Source organism: Melanerpes formicivorus, unplaced genomic scaffold, assembly GCF_026170545.1.
Source record: "Melanerpes formicivorus ecotype bairdi unplaced genomic scaffold, bMelFor1.0.p_v2 SCAF_48, whole genome shotgun sequence".
Taxonomy (NCBI): domain Eukaryota; kingdom Metazoa; phylum Chordata; class Aves; order Piciformes; family Picidae; genus Melanerpes; species Melanerpes formicivorus.
Genome location: NW_027142400.1, coordinates 2,501,276 through 2,524,864, shown reverse-complemented (window position 1 = coordinate 2,524,864; position 23,589 = coordinate 2,501,276). Strand labels below are relative to the sequence as shown.

General features: G+C 43.2%; 1 protein-coding gene across 1 annotated transcript in view; it reads right to left on the bottom strand.

Annotated features, from left to right (window-relative positions):
* Positions 1-15,941: 15,941 nt before the first annotated feature.
* Positions 15,942-23,589, bottom strand: part of RCOR1 (REST corepressor 1) — an 83,763-nt gene continuing 76,115 nt past the window's right edge. Inside the window, exons 11-12 of the mRNA XM_068160154.1 lie at positions 22,875-23,104; positions 15,942-20,327 (exon numbers count right to left, since the gene is read on the bottom strand). Coding sequence (XP_068016255.1) covers positions 20,286-20,327; positions 22,875-23,104 — 272 coding nt within the window. The 3' untranslated portion in view covers positions 15,942-20,285. The remainder of the gene's footprint in view (positions 20,328-22,874; positions 23,105-23,589) is intronic.

Sequence of the window (23,589 nt, the reverse complement as noted above, 5' to 3'; positions counted from 1 at the left end):
TGGAAAATCAGAGACAGGAAGGTGCCTAGCACCAGAAATATCATCCAAAAAAGGCTCATGCAAGATATTGGTTTTATGAGGACATGCTCAAAAGGGAGACAATTAAAGCATGGCTCTAAAACAAATATGATTTTTCACAGTCAAAAAGATTAGCCTTGCTCAATAGTCTACAGCTAAGTGGGAAGAGATGATTATTAGGCAATAAAAAACAAATAGAACTCCACTACAGTCTTACAGGGGGAAAAAATGGAGGGATACCACTTTCATATAAAGGCAAAAGTTTTTGAGGCATGAGATGGGAGATTTACATCAAACCCACAGCCTAGCAAAATTCCTGTTTTAAGGCCAGATTGTAAGGACTATCAGAGACGCAAAGGTGTAAAGAAGCCTGGTAAAAAGGTCCAGTAAGGATTCACAAACTGCAAATGCTGGTCAGAAAACCATGGTGAACTGAGTGAGAAAATACCAGCCCCAGGGACTGGAGATACAGACCCGGAATTGCAAGGCCTGAGAAAAAATTTGCAAAGCTTTGCATATTTGCACAAAGGGTTTTCCATCCAACATGGAAGTATGTGTGGGCTTCTGCAATGCTACTGCATTTACAAGAACATGGTGAGGACCCATAGAAACATAGTCTGAAAGGAACCCCAGAAGTCCATCCCTACAGGGAACAGAGGGCCTCAATAAAAAAATGAGGAAGGGAATCACTCTTGGGGATTTCATGAGAAGCCAAGGATCAGGGAGTGAAACACTGGTATGAGCATGAAGGTCTCTTATACAATGAACACTTCTGTGAGTGAGTTGATAAAGATTCTCTAAAAGGGTTGAAAAAGAAATGCAATTGTGCTCACTGCTAAAATCAGCTATCATGGTAAGAAATTCATTTTATCATAGATAGAAGCAAGCTAGATGTCAGAGGAAAACAAAATGTTAAAGAGTGTTTCAAATAACAAATTCTTATTCCAGGGCTGAAAACATCTTAAGCTTCAGCATTTCAGTTCATCTACCCCAGCTTTCAGAATGTTCAGTATGGAAACCTGCATCTGCACTGCCTGTCCAGAGTCCCTCCTGGGTTAAGGTAGGAGAACAAACACCTCTGGGATGCAATTCATCTCAGCTAGTTTAGAGATCTATCTTAAGAGTAGACAAATGATAACCCAGAAGTAGGTATTTTTCTCCATCAGATAAAAAGGGAGGCTTTACAATACAGGTATCTACATAACCTGGTTAGCCACCATCATCTGAAAACAGAGTGGGATTTATCTTACCTTACTGAATTAAAATTTGTATCATAGGACAGGAGCTAGTGGGTAAAAATAATGAAGAAAAGCAGAACAAAAAAACAAACAAAACCCAACACAAAATAAAAGCCCAATTCCCAGTAGTAGGTGAAGGCACTGCAGAAAGTGAAATATAAAGTAAAATGAAAAAGAGGCAGAATTAAAAGAGTCCCTAAGCTAATGTTTCTGAACATACTGAAGGAAGCCAGATTCACAGGCCAAGGCTGGCACAGACCTGCTAGTGCTGGGAAAATATATATTGATTTTTGGATCATTGTTCTTAGAATCCAAAAATAGTATTATTAAAGATTACAAGCCAGTACCCATGTGCTCTCCTGTCTAAAAGTCTGCCAGTCATAGCATAACAACTATGGAAACAACAGATAATGAACGTCTTGAGTCACAGAATCAGGTTGAAAGAGACCTCCAAGATCATCAAGTCTGAACAATCACCCAATCTTATCTAATCAACTAAACCATAGCACTAGTTTAAGTTTTTTAGGAGTCAAAAAAGAAAATATTGTGAAGAAACTCCTCTGAGCCCAAAGCCATTTGGCTCCATTTGGAATCTCCAGCTTAACTATTTTGTGGCAAGCGATGCCTACAGTTCTAGCCAGCAGCCAAATGTACAACAAGGTGTTACTCTGGGTGCTAAAGGGCAGTTCCACTCTCATCATGCCTCCAAAGGGTTCAGCAGAATGCACCAGGCCTGCACGAGAACCAGTGTCTCAGAGCACCCCAGTCAGAGCAGTTTTGGGAACAGTAAGCATCTGCAGCCAGAGACAAGCAGACAGTGCTTTTCTTCAGCTGGCAGGAATGTTTTTTTCATTTGGCTCTTACACTAAGATGCATTGAAGTTATTACCCAAGTCAGGCAACTGCCTGCCTCACAACCACCACCCACACATACTGTGTGTGAAGAAGCTGTTGCCAAGACATGGACATCTCCACCCAATGCTGTGGCCATACCTCCATAACCAAGCTCCCTCAGGGGAATGGGCTGGTCCCACAGAGGACAGCACTGCTGAGGAGCTGAGCAGTCACTGCAATCACTGGCAGCTCCTCTGCATCCAGAGCCCTGCAACATACACGGTTTGCTGCAAGCTTGAGTGGACATTCATGCTTAGAAATTGGGAGATTTTAGCTTTTGGCAGAGAGACAAGAGAGGGTGAAGGAGGGAGAGAAGGATGGAGAAGAATTTGATGCTGTTCTGAGTGCAGTGCAAACTAGAGAAAGAACCATTTTGCAGAGGTGGAAAAGCTGATTTACAGCTGAGCTCATTTTTAGAGTGGTAGCCACCAACATCTGCTAATGGCAGTAAAAGTCCTCCCACTTTGGCTACATATCAGCTCCTGTATAAACTCATCCAAAAGCTGACAGGCGTTCTGGTTTGACTGTTCCAGTACATTTTATTACTTCAGTGCTTGTGAAGGGAATAAATTTGTGTCCCTAATAGCTAGGAGCCACACACAACTTGCACCTTTCACCAGGGTTTAAAGGCCCCTGCATCCCCCTTCCCATACCAGCCCGCTGATGCTGTCCCAAGCTGCTGACTCCCAGCCTAGCACCCACCTTCTCAGTAGCTCCACCAAGCTGCTGCTTCCCTGCAGAGGACAACACCATGGCAGTCAACCTACCTTTGGCCTGACCAGGAGCTCTGTTAACCAGAAGGCCCCAGCTAACCAAGCCTGGGGCAGGCACGACACAGAGCCTGCAGCAAAGGGCAAGCCACCCAGGGCACTTCCAGTAGGGCAGAGGAATAGCTGCAACTTCTGCTGAAACTCCTCTGCAAAGCACTCAAGATGTTAATGAGTTTTAATTTTCCATGAATTTGCAAAAGCAGTATCCTGCAAAGCTGCAGACAATTGTTCATGCTTCCTCACCTAGTCTATCATTCATTATATTTTTCAAACAGACATTAGTATTAATTTAATCTTGATTTATTTTTTTCCCTGAAGCAGACTATAATTAAATGTCCTTTTCCTGTGACATTTGCTGGGATGTAGTGAGGCCAGGGCATTTGTAAAGATTCATTCAATATAACTAGCATTTCAATTAATGTAAGTGCATGAAGTAAACATTAAAGAAGCCCAGCCTAGTCACATGAAGTCATACACATGGGACAGTTTGATTTTTAATTCACTGCAATTTTTTATTTCTTCAAAGGGGAGGAAGTCTGACTGGGTGGTGGAAGCCCTAGCAACATATGCATGTTAAAACATGCTGGATTTCTTTCCACTTTCTCCTGAGAGCTGTAATATATTTTCTTTCCACAACTGAATCTTTATGTTGATACTTCGCCTCCATGCTGCTGCCCTTACTTGGGGAGATTTTCACACAGGAAAGTTCCTGTTGAGCAACACCATTTCACTGAACAAAGCTGCTTCTCTTTGGGTCCATCACATCAGCATGCCTGAGCATGGATTGGCAAAGGCATGTATAGTATTTTCAGCAGTTTACCCTTCCTCTTTAAAAGCAATCACAGAGAAATATGGTGGTATTCTTATTTCTGATTGTCAGGGAACATCTCTAAAAAATGTTAAAATATTTTTTTTTAAGGGCCTCCTTTGGGGGTTCACAGATCCCAGCTCCCTGCTGATAAGGAGTAGTCACATCGTACTGTGTATCACTGCAGCATCTCACACAGCAGACCCTGACCTTGCTCGGGGTGCTGCACAGGAGGCGAGAGCACTGTGCAGCAGCAGCAGCAGTCACTGAGCCTTTAATAAGTTGTCTCAAATTACCATAGGAGACATTAAGGAAAGGGACATTTAATTACAGTTCTCTGTAAGAGGGGGAAAAAAAGCCACAATCATTTTAATCCATTTCCCATAAGCTTGGAGAAGGAAGAGCAACTTCTCCGTGCCATTTAAATCTCCTTTCTGTACTGCTGGTGACTGAAGCCAAGGGATGGTGGGAGAGGATGCCAAGCCAGGGGCTGACAGCAGCTCCTGGAGAACCAAAGCAGAAGGCTCGACTTCTGCAAGCCAATAAAAAGGCACTTACAATACAGCACTTCGAGAGGTTGCCTTGTTTGGGGAAAGTTTCCTGTGTTCCCACAAGCACCTGCTGGTTGCACAGCCCCAAGAGCAGTGTGTCTAGAAGGGGACTCCAACACTTCCTCCAGGATTATCTTGGGAGCCATGGACAGAAATTACATTCTGAAGGCTAAAAGACAGGCTTGGGAAAGAAGTGAACCCAAGCTTTCCCTGAAGAAAGTAGAGGCCTGGAGGCTCACACAGTAGGAGGGGCATGTCCCCTGTCATGTCAAACGGTCACATCCCCAAAGGGACAGCTCAAAACCACATGCAGGAGGCTCTCAACATGGCAGCAGTAGAGGTGAGGAATACTGCATGTAGATACCTAGCCCTACAGGCTACAGTAAACTGGACAGGTCTTTGGTCTTAATTACCCCAAGTCCTGGGGAAACAGGAAGACAGTGATCAAAAACAAACCCAGCATCTGCACTGTTATTTCACTTTCCAATAATCCTGTTGCAACACCAAAATTAAGCATGATTACAAAAGCAAGAGTATTTCTAAAAGTTAAATAAATACCAGGAAATGCCTTCCTATGAAATACAGATTTTTATCTAACACCACCATGTGAACTAAACACTGTGCTGCTCGCTCTGCTGTTCCCAGAACAAGCATGGTGCATCTCCAATTGATTTACCCTTATTACTCATTTTGTATCAGGGTTTGCAGATTCCTTTCTCAGAGCAGAACATAATTTTTCTCTGTTGCTGACAGACAGCAGCAGGCTGCCTACAATAAATCTCACTTTGTCACAACTGAGTATCTCCATCATCATTCCTCCTGACCAACCACTGCCGGCACTGCTCTAGCGGGGGGCAATTTCCATAGTTGTGTTTATCCTTCCTTTGGCCTCTTCCACAGATCCTAGAAATTTCCCATTATTTCAGATGCTAGAGATGCTCTCAACTTAGGTGCAAAGAAATCCCCTCCAGGCAGACAGGAGGCTTGAATGTCATCCCCTGTAGGCGGAAGGTCACCTTCAGAAAGGCTCAGCCCAGAACCATCAGCCACTCCCAAGTGGAAGTGAGCATCCTGCTGCCCTTTTCCCATTTCAACCAATGGCACTTGGCTGGAGCTGGAATCCAACAGACCCCATGGTCAGAGCAAGATTTATGACCAATTTAGCAATGTGGTTTTGTGCTGTTGGTCACCAAAGTTACTACACACTGACAAGTGTCCATAACACGACACTAGGTGCCCTGTGGGGCTAGGATTTCCTGCCTAACAAGTCTGCCCAGGGGCTCCTTATTAATTAATTCTCAGCTGTGCTCACTATTTGCTTCTGGGGCCCCTGACTGGGGGTCCATGATCTCTCTTCCAGGATATGGAGAACCTCATCTCTCCTTTTTTCTTGATTGAACTCACAACAGGTGGGTATGAGAGATAAACAGGGGAGGAGGAGGAAGACAAGTTAAATGCAGAAGCTGACCTGCCCAGCATGCTAATGAGGCTCCTGGGTGCACTGCTGCGCTGGCTGGCAGCAAACCATTTCCCCATCTCTCCCAACACAACAGAGAGAGGAAGAGCACTGCAGGGAACACAAAGCCGTTAGCAGTGCCTCTTAGTTAAAGGCAACATCTAGAAAGCTCCTCGCTGCGGGAGGGAGGTGGCACAACTGGCCACAGTGCCCCTCAGTATCCTCAGGAAGGGATATGGGGGCTGGAGATGCCTCCATGCCCTTCCTAGAGGAGCTGAAATCCAGCTCCCTGCCTGCTTTTGCCTCAAGGTTTGGGTACTCCCTAGGCTTCCATAGGAACCACTTCCTCCCCCCCCCACCGAGGACTTAACACCTCGGACCTCTTGCCTGGTCTTTACCAATTAGAAACAGTTGCAGACACTGCAGAACTGCTCTGATTTTGTATTTAATTTTTGCAGTTAGGTTAGTTCAGGGATCAGAAAATAAATGAGCTTAGCTCAAGTCCCACAAGCCTGCCTTTCCTCCAGGCAGCTAAACACACTGCTCTACTTGCTAGACAAACATTTAATCACTTTCTGCACTCAGCATCCTCCACCATGCTGGGATATGAGTTCCTCAAACACACAACACAGCCACACATATACATTTATCTCCGATGCAAGTTGTGGCTGGTGCATGAAGACAGACACAAAGAGAGGAAATTACCATTTGTGAAACAGAATACCCTGAAACAGGGTCAGGTTGAAGAGGTTCCCTGCCTCCAGAGCATCTTCAATGCAACCATAAGCCAGGAATCCATCTGATAATGTCCCTGTCAAATAATTTATGCCAGGAGACAGAGGGGAAGTGAGATTCACCTACATGTGTTACCAGTGCCAAATACCATGGGGTTTGAATGGAGGGCATTTCAGTTCTGTAATGTCTGCCTTTTCAGGAGAACGGCAGAAAACTTTTACTCCTCAATTTATCAAAAAAAAAGGATTGAGATCATAGAATTGTTAGGGTTGGAAGGGACCTCAAGGATTATCTAGTTCCACCCCTCCCCTGCCATGGGCAGGGACACCTCACACTAGATCAGGTTGCCCAGAGCCATGTCCAGCCTGGCCTTAAAAACCTCCAGGGATGGGGCTTCTACCACCTTCCTGGGCAAACTGTTCTGGTGTCTCACCACCCTCATGGTGAAGAGCTTCTTCCTAACATCCAATCTGAATCTATTCACTTCTAGTTTTACTCCATTCACCCTAGGCCTATCACTACCTGACACCCTAAAAAGTTCCTCCCCAGCTTTCTTGTAGGCCCCCTTAAGATACTGAAAGGCCACATTAAGGTCTCCTCAGAGCCTTCTCTTCTCAGCCCCAACTCTTTCAGTCTGTCGTCATAGGAGAGGTGCTCCAGCCCTCTGCTCATCCTCATGGCCCTTCTCTGGACATGTTCCAGCACATCCAGATCCTTCCTGTAATAGGGGCTCCAGAACTGGACACAGTACTCCAGGTGGTGTCTCACCAAGATGTAGCTGTCTCCAAGTTCCAGGTTGAGAAGATGCATTTGATAATAATCATTAACCTAGCAGAAGGAGATGCAATGAGACATTCCAAATAGGTAGGACTTTAAAAAAAAAAAAAAAAAGAAGATGCTGGGCAAATTAAGGCACCAAAGGTAGCTGACAATTGAAGCAACTTGCTTAGGGACTTTGTGAATTCATTGTTGCTTGAAGTCAAACCTGGGCATCTTTCCAAGAGCTATGTTACAGCTCAAGAATAAATTACAGGTGTGACAGAGCTGATGTTCTGGAGGCACAGAGATATGATAAAAGCCGTGGAAACAGTCACAGCAAGCAGAAGTCATTATGAATAAATTGCAGTTCCTTACCCGATGGGAACTGCTAAAGAATGTGGGAGAGGAAAAGGCAGAACAGGATAATTGGGGCAAGCTTATCCTCTCGGGAGATCACCTCCCAGAAAAACCAGCACCGCTTGGCTCAGGAGGCTGGATGAGACCATTGGGCTAAATCCTGGCAGTGCTGGACTAGGACGGCCAGTCTTCACTCCATCACCAAACGCAGAACATGTGCTCCACATGCAACATCTGCTCCCATTGGTGTCCTGCCAACATGAGCAAATGTGGACTTGCTTTGTGGAACCCTCTGCTCCTGGCAGAGCTGGGGAGATTGAGCTGACATTCAACACATGGGAACTACCACAGTACATCAGAAGGCAGATGAAGGTTTAAAAGCCATTCCTGGAGAGATGGGAATGTGAGACGAGCACCAGAAGACCTAGAGAAGTCCCCAAGAAAGCATGGAATTGCTGCAAATATGGCCAGCCTGGGCAGGGTCTTGGTCATCGAGCAGGCTCTGAGACATTGTAGGGCTATTGAAGCCTAAGTGACAGGATAATCCATACAAAACATGTCTGTGGGTCTTTCTGGCCTTCAAACCCTTCAAGAATTTATCCCACCTGCTCATTTATCACTAGACAAGGGTGTTCTTCATGCATCCCAGCATCACTTGTGTCTCCCCTTCAAATTATACTCATCTAGACTTCAGAGAGAATCTCCAAATAAATAATTTGTGATTCATAACTTATTCAAGCAGTTCCAAATCCTTGGACTAGGTATTGCTTGGGTTGTCATCTGACAAAATCAATCACTTCTCAGAGCCACTGGGACACTTCCTCATCTTCTCCTTCTCACAGCTTTACTGACTCTGGCAAAGTATAGGCTGGAGGTTCCACCTGGCACTCCCGCCTTGAAGACAGGCTGTTGAGAAAGAGTTTGTGGAGAAAGACAACCAAACTCCAAGTTTCACAGCAATAAAGAATGCAGCACATCTGTCACTCAGGTCTGCTAATGATTAATTCCCTTTGCTGCCTCATTACCAGGACTTTGTCAAGAAAGAATTTCTACCCCTGCCACACAGCCTGGACTGAAGCACCCACATGTTTACCCTCCCTGGCCAGAAACCATTTCCTGCAGAAATAAATCCTGTTAGCTCAGGGCTCTGAGCTGTTCTCTGCACTTACAGCATAGACTACACTTCATGCCTCCTTTCCATCCCTGAAGTACCTGCACCACTTCCCTCCAAGCCCCTCACCATTTCCTGCCATTAGCTTCACCACAGGATAAGAGATGGATATTTTAGCAGTAGATTTCAGTACCTTTGAGTGGTCAGAGTAATCGAGATTTACACCAAGCTTCCCACACAAAAGATCTTCTTACAAGGGTGTTAGGAAGGAATGAAGAGGAAATGAGAATGAAGATAAATGAGAGGACACACCCATGCCCCTTCCTCCTCTAGGGTCTGCAGTTTATTCCCCAGCTTCTACTGTATGCAATATTTAAGACAGCAGCACACATGCTCTGCCCAGCTTCCAGCCACAAACACATGGCTTCCAAAGGCTTCTGTAAGCATTAATCAAACACTTCAGGACACACAGTGTTCACATACTAATTTACTTAAGTGACACGTTACTTTGTCTTAACAACTGAGACACCTCAACAGCTGAACAGAAGTCACAAACTGAATCTCAGAGGAATAATTAGTATACAAAAACCAAACCAAGCTGAGATAGAGCCGCCCAGGCAAATGGCCCTTGGGGTCTGCCTACAAAACAACTTATTTACAATCAAAACAGTCACATCCTGAAGAAATTTTGACAGTGTCCTCCAAAGCTCCAGCTACTCCAGGAAAACAACCTGCTACAAAAGGTTGTCACAAAAAATTTATCTTGTGATGTGCAGCCAGACCCTGCATGGAAAACAGACTGAAATGTTTATCCATTACTCAAGAATAGCATAAGCAGAAGTTCCAAGCCCCAACTCCCCTGCAGGCTGCTACGGTGCTTCTACTACTCCCAGTGTAGGTTCAAGGTGCCTTTTTGTTGATATGTAGATGCCCACAACAGTCTGTAGCTGGAGCACAGCCCAGCAATCTTGTTGATATGTACCATATCAAGATGTTCTTCTTGTGCTCTCCAATTTTCTTCTGTGCTTCAACTATCCCTGGTTAGGAGTTTCCAGGAAAACTTGCTATAAATACCATCACTGCCAAGGAGCAAACCAACATCAAGGGCAATACTCTTCTATCAGAGAACTTCAGAAAGCAAGTCCACACTGAGATCTCTCTCTGGAAGCTTCTTGCATCCAACCAAGGACCAGTCCCTCCAGTCTGCTACTCAAACACCACCTCAGCCTCTGCAACACTCCTCCAACAGGACCACACTTACAACTACATACAGCTACTCAAGTCAGCCCCTCTACCATCAGCATTGACTTCTCACAGGGATTGTTTTACATAAGTCAAGACCAACCCATTGCTACTGGACAATATCTACTATGAATCTTTTGCACACCACCTTGCACTGCCTAAAATCACACCCTGGAGCCTTTGGTATCCATGTGTTGCAAGGGCTAGGAAACGCTTTCTTCCTCGGGTATGTAATTTCTCCTCCACGACTGTGCAATGCTTACTAAGGGCTTTACCCCCCAAACACCCACAGGCTGGCAATGCAAGCCCTAACTGGACGTTATTCTAAGCCTTGCTTATCTGTAGGAAGGACACATCCTAAAGCTTCCCATCTGCAAACATCAACGCTTTCACACTGACTACTCTCTACCTTGAGCTCACAAGTGAGATAATGGTGACTTAGTTTTGGCAGAAATGATAGTTGTGTTCCTCTTCCACGGGCATGTCAGCAACTCTCAGTAGTGCTGTGACCAGCAGTTTGAAGCACTTAGTAGGTTCTGGATTTTTAAACAAAGATGTATTCTCCTAAGTGTTTACAGGGCATTAAGCAAACATTTTACATTCTACTGAGATGTTTAAACATGGAAAACCATCTCAATTACTCAGCTTTCATTTATACATCTCTGTGACCTCTCTGTCCCAGAAGGCTGTAGAAACAAGACTGAGTTACTAATCACTTTTGCAAGAGATGACTTCACTGCCTTTTGGCAACTTTCAAATGCAAGAACAGCAACAAAAATTATATAAACCCTCTTTGCTTCACTTTACAGATTACTTTCTCTTTTCATACCAGTTAAAACCAAAACACTGTACAATAAAAAACAAGTCCACATCCAGGTTTGAAGGTGCTGCCCTGTTGTTAACATGTAATGCTAACAAAATTCTTGAGACCAACCAGTATGATCTATGAAATGACCATCTTCAGTGGGCAAAATAAAAACCAAAGAGTTTACTGAATGTAACAATTCTCACAAGTCCTCAAAATAGGTTCCTGGAGCAGCAAGGAAGCAATTCGGAGGTGCTAGATGCTCTCTCAAGTCGATACAGCTTTGCTGAAATCTTGCTGCTTCTCACAGCGTGCCGATGGGTTCTCTCATTAATAAAGCACATCTTTTTTGTCAGGTTTCCACTTGGCTCCAGACACTACTGTGAGACTGGCAGGTAATCATTTAAAATTACATTTGCTCTAACATTATAAGGTTATTTACTATCCACCTGCTCCAGTGCTTAACCACAAACAACGTAAAAGCGCCTAACAAGGCTCGGATGAGGCGCTCTACTGTTTACCTAACACCTATAGCAGGGTATCCACTTGTCAGGGACTTGCAGTCTGAAGTGTTAATACAGAAATATCTTGGGAAAGTCTGAAGTTAGAAGTCATGAGACATTTTTATGTATGCATGTGTACAAATATCAAGTTGTCTACTTTTCTTGTCAGAGATTTCCTCTGTAGCTAGAGAGTCAGACTGGCAGAAGATGACCTTGAGTATTTCACATTCTGGAGACCCTGGGCAGCACATACTTGAGGGCAGTGAAGATGCGAGTCATTTCATAGTCATTACTGATCCTTCTGCTTGACACTAGATTCTGAATCACAAATCTGGAGCTGCAGACAGATCCCAGGGCTCACTGCTAACAATGCACAAAAACAAGAGCAGGAAGAAGAGAAGTTATGCATCCATGCCATGGGCTAAAGTAATTGTTTGTAACTAGTCTGCCTTGTGTACACAGCAGAATTCCCTTATTTTTCTGCTGCTAAATTCCACTGTGGTTCTGGGTCACACATTGAAAGTCAAAATGAGGAGCTGTGATGGAGCACAGACATGTGGTACTGTTTACTTCCTGAGCAGGGCATGGCACTTGAACCCAGGGCCTCCCATGCATGATTAACTGCAGAAACTGGAATCTTTATACAAACAATTTTAAAAGGGAATTTGATTAAACTTAAAGAGTTATCTTCTCAGAATAGCTGTACCAGTGAGACCTGATTGTGCAAGGAGGAATCAGCCATGCAGCAAAAGGGAATTAGCTTAAAGAACAACCAATTAACTGCTTTTGGGTTTGGCTTTGTTTTTTTCAGTACTTGCTATTCTTTCAATTGTTTTTAAGGGAAAACATTAACAGCACAGCATACAGATCAGAGATTCATAGATTGTATGGGGTTGGAAGGGACCCTCTATCTTGTCCAACATGCCTGCAGTTAGCAGGGGCAAAGCAACTGTAAAGCTAGTTTTGGTATCAGAAAAGCTGTCCCTGAAGTTGCACTGGAAAGGCTAAAATTGATAGAAAATATAAACTAATAACGTTTTTGATATTTGCAAATGATGACACTTCTTACCTGAGAGGCCTCTTCAGGAGAGGTGGGACACAGTGCCCAAAAGAACAGAAATCAGGTCCAGCGAGGTCCATTCCTCCAGCGGAGCTGTATTTCTAGGGTATTTAAAAGGTACCAAGTCACAGCAGAGCTAGTTCCGCTGTTAGAGACATTTTTTATCTAGCAATGAAAATTTGGAACCCTCAGGAGGAGGGTCCTTCTGATCTTCCCAACTCTGTCCAGGATTTCCTGCTGAATCTTGTGGCAAGATGCAGATTTAATCCTCATTCACAAGGAAGTAACATGAGACAGAAGTAGGGACCCTTTCCCCAGGAAACCAAGACAAGCAACTCAGTTATCAATGATAGAGACAAGCCTACAGGACATGCCACGCTGCAGTTTGGGGAAGTCAACATCCAGTAGCTACTGGAAGCAAAATAAACCAAATACTTCAAGCCAGTCTTTCCTACAGGGAATCAAGGATTGTACACAATACTACAGAGGAACTTTTCAAAGCATTGGTGTGATGGCATCAACATTTCTTCATCTATCTGGAAGTACAATGCCCAGTGCCAGAGTGAGGAGTCAAAGTCCTTGTCTCCTGGAATTTAAGCACATGCAGCCACAACACTAACATGGTTGATGTCCAACTTCTACATCTGAAAGAGTGCCAGGCTCTGCCTATGAGCTATAACAGGGAGATAAATAAGCCCTTTCAGGATGTAATATATCAGTTTAGGGTCTAATTTAGGATTACATTCATTATACCCTATAAAAGCCTTTTTCTCTCTAAGGGATTCTGGACAGGTAGCTCAGGCAGTGATACCCATATCCACTGATGAATCCTGTACCTTGTGACTGACTAGTCAGGCATGAGTTTTTCTCTGGCATTCCCATGGCACCCATTCTTCTATTTCATTAATTCACCTAATTCTCCTTTCCATTATGACTTATTCTAAACTGTGAATACACAAAAGCAGTATCAAGAAGTCTGCAGCTACCTAGATCTCCTATTCATCTTTTTCTCCCAGAAATCAGCTCAGTTGTGTCAGCCACATGCCATCTTCCCTTTCAAAAGCTTATTCAGGTCTCGCTAAGGCAGTTTCATATGCTAGGTGCCAGACAAATTGTATCTGCTCCCCTGAAGTATGCAGATGGGGAAAAGGTCATCCCAGCTCAAAAGTGCACATTTTATTTGTATCGTTTCACACTTTCTCCTGTTCCAAACTACCTTAGTGAAAACTGCCTGTCCAGAATCAGAACATCTCAACCTCTCCCTCCTCATCATCTCTGACCGGGAACAAACAGAATTCAGTATGACATCTCTGTTTTCTTACTCTCATTTCCTGATCTCCCTGTTGTAAACTCTTTGGCTGTTCACTGTTTTCCCCCATCTTTAAAGGCCCTGCCCTTTGTTGCCCTTGTTAGGCTAGGCTTGCAGACTCCTTCCATGAAAACTTCTCCCCTTGAAGAAGGGGAAACTTCCAGGTGATTTCTCCATCTTTTATCAAAGTTCAGACCTCCTGTATGCTACTGTCCTCAAGATTCCCCTTCTTGATGACTTCAGAATCTAGTTCCCTTAATATTTTACAGCATTTCTCTCCCTGCTGCACTTCTGCAGCAGACAAACCATGCCTCCACCATTGCCAGCAAGCCTATTGCTGAGTTTTGTGTGTATGTGTGTTTTGTCTGGCTGGGTGCTTTGAGTGCTTGCTTGTTGTTTTTACACACACTTGCACATTTTGTTTGCTCTTTACTAAAAGCAAGACCAGAAATTACATTTCCTCTTATTAGCTGAAAGACAATTTGGGTGGATAAGCCAGAGCACAGTTCAGAGGAATAAGATAATAGGGTTTCAAACATCACACTGTATCTTTCAGACTGGAAGCTGGGTTTTTAAATAAAATCCACCCTTACACTAGTATTTTATAAAGCAGATACTTGGGAATTAGACTAAGATCTCACCCACAAACAGCACCAACATTGAACTCTTCCCTTTGAGCCTGAACTCCAGGCTCATATCAAATCCTGCAAGGTAGCTCCTATCCTAAGGGAGAAGTGCTCTGTGCTGCTGAGTTGTTCCTACACCACAGCTTGAAGAGAAGGGAAAGGCTGGGAAGACACATACATGTGCTCTGGAAACCAAGGTTTCCCCACATACACATATTCCCATTCTTTGTTAAGGGCCAAAGCTTAATTCAGCCTAAGCTGAATTTAGCTTAATTTAAAGCCTAAACCACAGTAGTTGCTGGAATGCCAATTGGGCCTTAAGATTTCAAAGCTGGAAGTTATCAGATACCAAATTTGTTTACGTAGGAAACAGGCCCTCAGGAACACTAAAAATAGCATTTAAACTCCATTCAGCAGTAATTCAACACTGCAGTCCCATTTACAAATACCATTACTAGGCAGAAATGTAGCAAGCACTGGTGTTTTCAAAAGCAGAATCATTACCACCACTTTACCTCTACATGCAGACTTCTCAGAAGATTCCTCAGGTGTGTGTTGGGGCAGAGTAAGCCCCCCAGCTTCCTCCTCTGCTGATGTTCCCTGACTGAGAGGGGACTGAAGGGGGAGGAAGTTCCTTTATTTTATTTTTGTTAGGGGGCACATGGGCAGGAAGGGCTGGCATGTATTGAAGTTTAAAGGCTGAAAGATCCTCGAGTTAAACAACTGTGCTATGAAAGTAGATCACTACCTTACTGGTACCATATTCTCCATCATCAGGAAAATTACAAAGATACTTTCCAGCAAGGAAACCCTCTCAATTCTTAAAAATGCTTCCTGTGCTTCCAAAGCTCCAAGCCTCTCTATCCCTGCCCTCCCTTTCCAATACAGAAAGGCAAGACTAATTCCTAACCTCTGTACACCACAGCACTGGAAACCATTGCAGTATCTTGCTGTATTACTTCTTCTGTGTTTAACACCCATGAGCAACACATTGTCCATGCTTTTGTGTTTAGTGATCAGTAGCACCCAGCATGTGAGGACAGAAAACACAACCTTCCAGCACAAAACTTTGTCCTTATGAGCATCTGTGATAGCAACATCTACACAGTGCTACATTTCAAGGGTACAAGTTGTATTTTCCATTATGCTGTAAACACATTTCTTTCCCTTGCAGGACAAAGATGACAACCTTGTTGACTGGTACAGCCAAGTGCTAGCCCCTTGTAGGCAGCAGACAGCAGTCTCCAGTTCCTCGTTACAATGGTGATGAGACTGTCAGTCTTCAGCTGTACCCTACAAGCTAGTCTCTGGTTCTACCCCCTCAAGACCAGACCCACTGGGTCCCAGTCCCACTGCTTCCCAAATATAACTGTTGGCTGAAGCTGGTGTGCCCATGCCAGCAGGACTGCAATGTGCAGCTGGGTGGCCAGGGTCAGGAATATGGCACACCACCAAAAAAGGAGCAGTATTCTCTCCAGGGCCACTGGCATGAATTGCACCAGGCAACTCCAGGTGGTAGCTCCACACTAAAGGGTGCTCACACTCCCAAGAGACAGTGACTCCATGGCAGTTAACTGCGCTCCAATGACACCTACACACAGATGATGCAAAAGAGGAAGGGGCAGACCCTGGCCAGTTTTCCTGACCAGAATCTGAAAGGTAGTGGATGAATTTTATTTGAGAACCACAGTTTACATGAATAACATTTTACTATGTATTTTATTACATCAATGGCTTGAAAAAAAAATTTATTTGATGTCAGCAAACATTGGAAATCATAGAAAAATGAATTATGCAGAATTTCACAAAGGAATTTACCCCACTATAATTCCTCATACAGTAAAATAATTCAAAACCAAAATGTTACTTTTCAGTGGCTAAGCAGTTTCATAATGCTATGAACATTCATCACAGTAAGTGTGCTGAATAATAGAAAACAGGCAAAAAAGACATTTAAAATATTACTTACAACATCATTATTACAACATACTTTCTTTAAAATCCCAATGAGTATTTTATCACTTCAAAAGCTATACAGCATTTCCATTATATTTGCAAACTTAACCTTATACATCTTTTAAAATCTTGAAAAAACTTCTTTTAAGCAATCTATAAGCAGTTAACAAAATTGGTAAAATCTACATAATGGAATACTATACACTCCAGTATAAATTTTAATTTTAAGAGAATATGAATGTAAACACTCATTATTATACAACATGCATAGACTATACTGACCTTCCATCTTCTGAACTGTAACTTTCACTGCAATTGTGCTTTACTATCGACAGGAAAAGCTGCATTAATCCAGGGAGTGGCAGAAAGTATTTGCTTTAGGGGCATTGCACAAGGTTGCTAGATTTTTGACTTGCTGAAGACAAGCTGGAGCTAATAAAAAATAATTTTTCTCTTTTGTTGTAAAGGCTAAGCATCAGACCACTCATCCCTGAATGGGCTGTGTGTAATTTCATTACAGATTTCAAAAGGAACGCATTATCAGTAAAGTTTCCTACAGTATTTTTGAGCTTCATTGACTTGGAGATTTATGTTCACAAATTCAGTGATCAGGTTAGTGTAATGCACTGTTTGGCTCATATTTGGTGTGCAAGAATACCAAGAGCATATTAGCAATTTTGAGAATAAAAACTGAAACTTAAAGTGACAATGAGCGTATTTTAATACATAATGTTTCAGATGCGTTTGTACAGGAAAGAAGAATGCTTGTCAGGACGCTGCTTGCAGAGTGTAAGAGTTTCACTCTCACATTAACTATTAAAAAAGTGTTCTAGTGGGTATTTATGGGGTCTTTCTGGTTGCAAACTTGTAAAAATAAATATTAAGAATTCATTATCCCCATTGGTATTAAATATATCAAGACACAACCACTGTGGTTGCACGACCAGTTATGGCTACTATGACCTTAAGCATCTGATTGTACGTTGTTGCTATACCGTTAAGCACAACTGAGACATGTATTTTTTCCCCCCTGGTTATACGATTAGATTACAAAAATTGATCACTGTCTCCAACCAGTTAACATGAATATTCAAGTAGCAAGGTTGTTTTAATGGATAAGCAAAAAAAAAAAGAAGTTACCTAGCACTTTACACAGCTACATCAAATTAAATAGAACAAATGGAATTCATGTATATGCAATACACTCTTATACCTTTAAGATTTCTAAAACTAAAGCTTAAACTATCATTTTCTTTAACGATACCATACTTTGCACAATAACTTAGGAGAAATTATTTCTCATTTTCCACAAAATATATATAATTATGACATTCACATTGATAGTTTAAGAAACAAAATTTAAGTGAGAATATGCTATCTTACGCAGTTATCTTTGTGGACCCTTGTAATCAGAATGCAACCAGTTGATGTATCTAATGCTTGACCCATTCAGAAAGTGAAAGAGAGGATCGTCACTTAAACAAGACCAAACCATTTAAACTTTCAAAAGCTAAAATTATTTTATTGCATTTAAAAACATAGTTAAAGAGAATGTAAAAAACTAAATGTTTAAAGTACGGTGCTATTATATTGTATGTATCAACTACAATAAGATAGCAGTCAACTGAAAAGTAATTTAACAACTTTTTTCTTCCTAATATCACAAATTACACGTTTCCCCCTACCCCTTGGGGATGAAGCCAAAACACAACTTTTCTGATCATAAGATGGACAGATTTGAGGGCAAAAACAGATGAGAAGTCCTCACAAGTAACAACTCACCAGCAGAAGCCTCTCCCGATGAGTGAGTTTCACCAGCTGGGATGCAAGCTCACACAACCCTCTGACACTGGTGAGGACCTGTCTCCATGCATTGGTACCAGCAGGAGGTTTAATACTGGAGTATTTCTAATGAGCAGCATTGCCTTACACCCAAACCGACAGCTGAATTCACAGTGCTATTTGCCCGGTCTTTGATCCTAACTCACACTGGCTAACCACTAGTGTCCTTTCCCACAACAACCTCCCAACTCCAACTGGCACAAGTCTACAGGAACATCTGCAGGACCACCATCAGAGCTGCCAGTTCACATCAACAGTGAGACATTGCCACAAACTAAGGATGCCAAGTTTCCAATACAGAGCATAGAAAATAGCTCCCTTCCATCCTCCCATGACCTCAAAGGATGTCTCTGGAGCTACCAGAACGAAATTGCTCAGAAGCAGCTACAAAGTGGCTGAAATGCCCTTTTTAGGCTTCACACACTAGCTTGCCTTAAGTAATGCCTATCTGTTCCTTTGTCGGTATGTTGTTGCTCCATTTCTGATGTCTAATTGCTTTTCTCACACAAGGCCCAAGGAGGAGACCGTGGTACATGAGGCTACCTCTCCTGCCTTTCTTTCTACATTGCAGGAGGTACAGTCAGAGCTGGCTCTGTCTCCTGGCTGGAATAATCCTACCTCATCTAGGTACAGAAAACAGAGCCCACGCAGCACACAACATGGCAGCCCAGCAGCTCTAACATCAGCATTGAGTTCGGGCTGTATTCTGAGCTGCAGCACCTCAGCTGCAGGACATGAACTAGGTCATTTGTGTTAAAACGCTGCTGCCATACATTGCTGTGTGCCAGCTTGGCCTAAAAGCTCTGTAGAGGAAGAAAGGCAAAGAAGGTCACCTGACAGTTTCTCCCGACATCATTAACCATTTTTAAATGCTTTGTGACTAGTGTTATTTTGCAGCTTTCCACTGGACAAGAAGTAATACTGCTGCTTCTGGCTTCTCTGAACACTGCTCGGCAGTCAGCAACTATCTTGTTCAAAGTGCAAAGTCCCCATACAGGACTTTCAAGAACAGCTCCAATTCTTGCCAGCTAGACAGGCCACAGCACAGGTCATCTGGTAAGAGGGCTGGGGATTTGAAAGCTGCATGCACCAAGTCTTTGGAAAAGCACCTCTTAGATTTTAAATTGCATATTTTGGTTCAGAACATGAAAGCGATGTGTGCTTCAGAAGGGTTAAAATGGCCAATGAAATTAACCCAGTTCTTCTCCAGTAAACTTTCAAGAGACCAAAAACTCCTGGAAGGCTGAATTTTATGCTCCAACCCTCAACCAGAATTCCAGCGGGAGAAGTAGTTTGATGTCTTTGGCAAGCAGCGCTCTGAAGAGGAATGAGACACTGGGACAGGAAGTGATCTATGGGAGCCAAATGTAAAAAAGGCACGTATTCCAAAAGGAGAGGCACCAGAGAAAGTTGTTTTGACTTAATCCCACAGAGGATCAGGAAAAAGAAAGTTGTGTAGCACTCATTTAACAAGTTACAATGCAAATGCTGAATGCCAGGGGTTAAATAGCGTATCAAATGGTTACGTATTCCCTTTTGCACTAAATAAAAGCCATTAAAACATACAGGACTAAAATGCTCGTTTAGGGAGCTAGCTCTCTATGAAGCGAGAACATACAGATACAGTGGAAAGAATTGCACAAACCAGAAGTGTAATGAGTTAGATCCACAGCCTTGGGCTGACCAAACCTTAGAAATAACATTTTCTGTCACTTTGCATTATTGAAGATTGTTTGTTACCACGCCCTGCCATTTCAGAACAAAGCTGACACCACTGGCGCGTGCACACACCGCCCCTTTCTTTATAGAAAGCTCAATAACAATAGTGTCACTGTAAGAATACACAGGAAGCGGAGACCACGAGGCCATGCAGCAATATGCACTTACACCCTACGGACTGAGTACTGTAAGAACTCCTAATGTGTAGTTACTGTGGGGCTGCTAAGGAGCTCGTTCTCCAGGTTGGTCAAAATTTACAGACAGGTGTTACTGGTTCTAGAAATCCCAATGCTTAAGCAGGACGTTGATGCTGAGCTACCTGGGTGCTTTGAAAGAAAGTGGAGGCAGTATGGAGGAATGAGGGGAGATTAAGGCAGATGTAGCACAGGACTGGAAGCGTTTGCCTTTTTTTGGTAATAGCTGCTTGTCCACAGATATGATGCAGATGGCTGTCTGAGGTTTGCTAATACCTGATATCCTGGATAACACAGTAGTCAACACAAATTGTTCTAGGCTACAGCACCTTCTCACGAAGCAGATGCATATCTGACATCAAGAACAGAAGTAGCCTGGAGGGAAGGAGGAGGAGGGAGAAAAAGGACACGTTTAGTTTTAAAATTAATATACACAGGCTTTCTTGTATCTCCAAACTTCACCCCAGATCCATGGTACTGGAAGCAACATGACAGATAACCCTGGCACATGGGAGGAATAGCAGCAGCTTCCCCTATTCTGATCTGCATCAGGATTTATTAGGAGTGCAAATGTACAAGAATTAAGACTGGAGTTGAGGTTACTTTATTATCATCAGTCTAACCTTCCTCCCTTCAAAAATAGAGAAAGAAAGAAAGGAAGAAACAAAACCACAAAACTGCAGCCACTTGCTATGAAAATACACTGAAGGGGAAAGCCCAGAGCAGTCAGAGGGCTGACACAGCTTTTACTAGGCTGGCAGCCAAGTAGACAAGGCATGCCAGAGGAAAAAGCACGCAAGGGACTTAGGAACTTCAGTGTTGGGCCAGAAATCTTCCTGACTACTGCTGAGTCCACCTGACTTGACCAGCCACCTGTGCAAGTGCTGCACGATACTGCACAGTTCAGGAGGGACCAGGAACACTCCTAGCTCAAATGCCTATGTGATAATTCCAATTTCACATCGCCCCCAGAACTGCTCAGACAGGCAAACAGTCAGCACTGCACTTGTTACCTCTAAAGGCAGGAGCACATTTACACCCAGCCTGAGAAACAGTGTCTGGTACTGTACAGCGGACATGCTCTCTGAGCACATTCATGTGCCCCTTCCTTGTATATTTTTACAACAGGATGCAGTCTTGGTAGTTAAAATCTCCTCCATGCTGCCAGCACCTCCCTCATTTCAGCTGTGACACATCAGTTCCTACTGTCTAGAATAGGCTTGGTCAAGAACTACAAGCCACATGGTGCTAGTGTAAGGCATATGTGGTATGTCATAGCTGGCAATTCACTGCCACAGTGCCTGGCTCCTGCTTGTGTCAGCCTGGTGCAGGCAGGCTCTCCCCTCACCCCTTACTCAACTGCATGGTACTTTGAACTGCCTGACTCCCACAACAGCTGTTTTATCTCTACGCTTTGCAAGTGTTCTCACCAGCCTGTTGTTCTAGTCCCCATCCCACCACTCAGCACTTGCTCAGCTCCAGCCTGGGCACTTTTCATCGTAAGTGTGGGGTTCACAACTGCTGCTCCACCAGCCATTTCACCAGACCCTGCTGTCATGCTTCCAATTCTCCCTCCTCCTCTAACTTCTCTGGGATCCTCATTGCTCCAAAGGCCACACACTCGATCACATCAGCGTGCTCCAATTCCTGCTGCAAACTAACACATTTTTATCTCAAATGAGATCAAGCATCAAGGGTGCATTTGAAGGCAGGAGGAATCTCAGAGGGCTCAGAGAAGAAAAACTCTGCACTGCTAACACATACAGCTCTACTGATCACAGGAAAAAGCAGTGACACAAGCCATGTAATTCAAACTGGCAGCTATATATTAGCACCATTGCTTCCTTGCTCCACTTCTCAGTTCTGGAAGAATGGGACAACTTTGCTCACACGCTTCTGAGAAGACAAGTTTTTTGAGTTTGGTTTTGTTCATCTGTCATACCTTTGGACTTAGTTCCAAAACAAGCATTTTTTTATTAACCCATCATTAGGATTTGTGAAGCAATGAAGTTCTGCTCTCTGAATGCCTGAATGGCAGCATAAGTGAGCCAGCCATAATCAGGACAACAAAAAGATACAGTACACTGAGAAGTCTTTTGTCCATGCAAGACCAAAGTTTGCCTTTTGCTGTTGACTGTGCTTACATTTAGAAGATAGGGCTTTTGTGCCAAGCTACCTTATAAAATTAGGCCAAAGAAAGCCCTAGATCAGACATTTTTAACATGCGAACCTCTAGCGGGGTTTTCTGTTGCAAGACTGTCAACATTATTCTTTTGTAACTAACTTTCGTATTTAAACACTCTACAGTCTTAAGTTCATTTCAACCACACGTAGTCTTTGGAGAAGTGTTATCACTGTGAAGCTCCATCAAGGAGAAGCTGTTTCTAGAATTTCTGTCTTCACAGAAACTGCTGTAAAAATCAATGAAACTTTGTCTCTAGGTAATTCCAGAGGGAACAGTTTCACACACTCGCCTTGTTTATAGCTTTCTTCCCTTCCCTCAAGTGAAACAACTCCATCATCAAAAACGAAAGAGTGAGCTTTGCTTGAGAAGACTGTAGGGTCCCACAAAGCCAAACCTAGAACAGCTTGTAGAACTGAGTGCAGGGAAAGCGTCCAAGTGAGATAATGATATATGGGGTTTCAGCAGCAAGTGGCATTAAAATGTCCATGTGCTGATGAGATACAGATACTGTCAGAGGGCTGCAAATGAATTGTTCTCTTTCCACTTTCACACGTGTCTGGAATTCCCAGTTCCCAAAACCAGTACTGGAATCTGTATATCCAGAGGAAGTGAAATACGCTCAAGATTGAAGATTGTCAGGAAATGGCTTTTGCACAGCGTGTGCATATACATACACACACATCTATCTGAACTGAGCTCAGATGGGGAATTTTACGCAACTTCTAAATTGGATTTACCTCATCTTCCTCTTCAGACATTTTAGTGGAGTTATCAGGGGATTTTACGGGCTTCTGGCTATTGGTTCCATTTGTCTCCTCTTTGCCATGCTCTGCCTCCCACTCCTGTAGAACCTCATCTATGTTGAAACGACGTCGATAATTTACAAAAAAGTTCTTCACTTGCACCACAGACTTGTTTCCAATCACATCAGAGATTGCCTGGAAGTCTCGGCCGTATTTCCTGATTGCTAAAAGCAACAAAAACAAAACCAGCATGTTACTTCCACTAAGGCCACAAATCAGCCTTGAGTTACAGCACAACAATCTGAAGCTGAACTTCCCAGAAAAGCTTGAAACCGTGACAGATTAATCAAGGGGGAAGAAAAAAAGACACCTAAAATAGCAAGAGAGGCAGTTAAGACTAGCTGTGCCGAGGAAGAATACAGTAAAGTGTAGCAGAGATGAGCAGAGCCATTCTAAAAAACCTGGGTAAATCTGGGCGTACTACTTGAGATGTTGTGCAGGAAAAGAGCATAGCTGTGAGTCCAGTAGAGTTTCACTGTCTGAAATCTTGGACAAGCACAGAGTTTTTGCAAATGTTTGTACGATGCAGTTTATACTGCCCAGGAAGAGGAAGAGGGATATTGCCTTCTTGTTCAATTCCGTTCTTTGTGCGTTAATACACAGCTATGACAAAATTCTTCATTAGCCACTGAAGAGAAACACTGCTCTG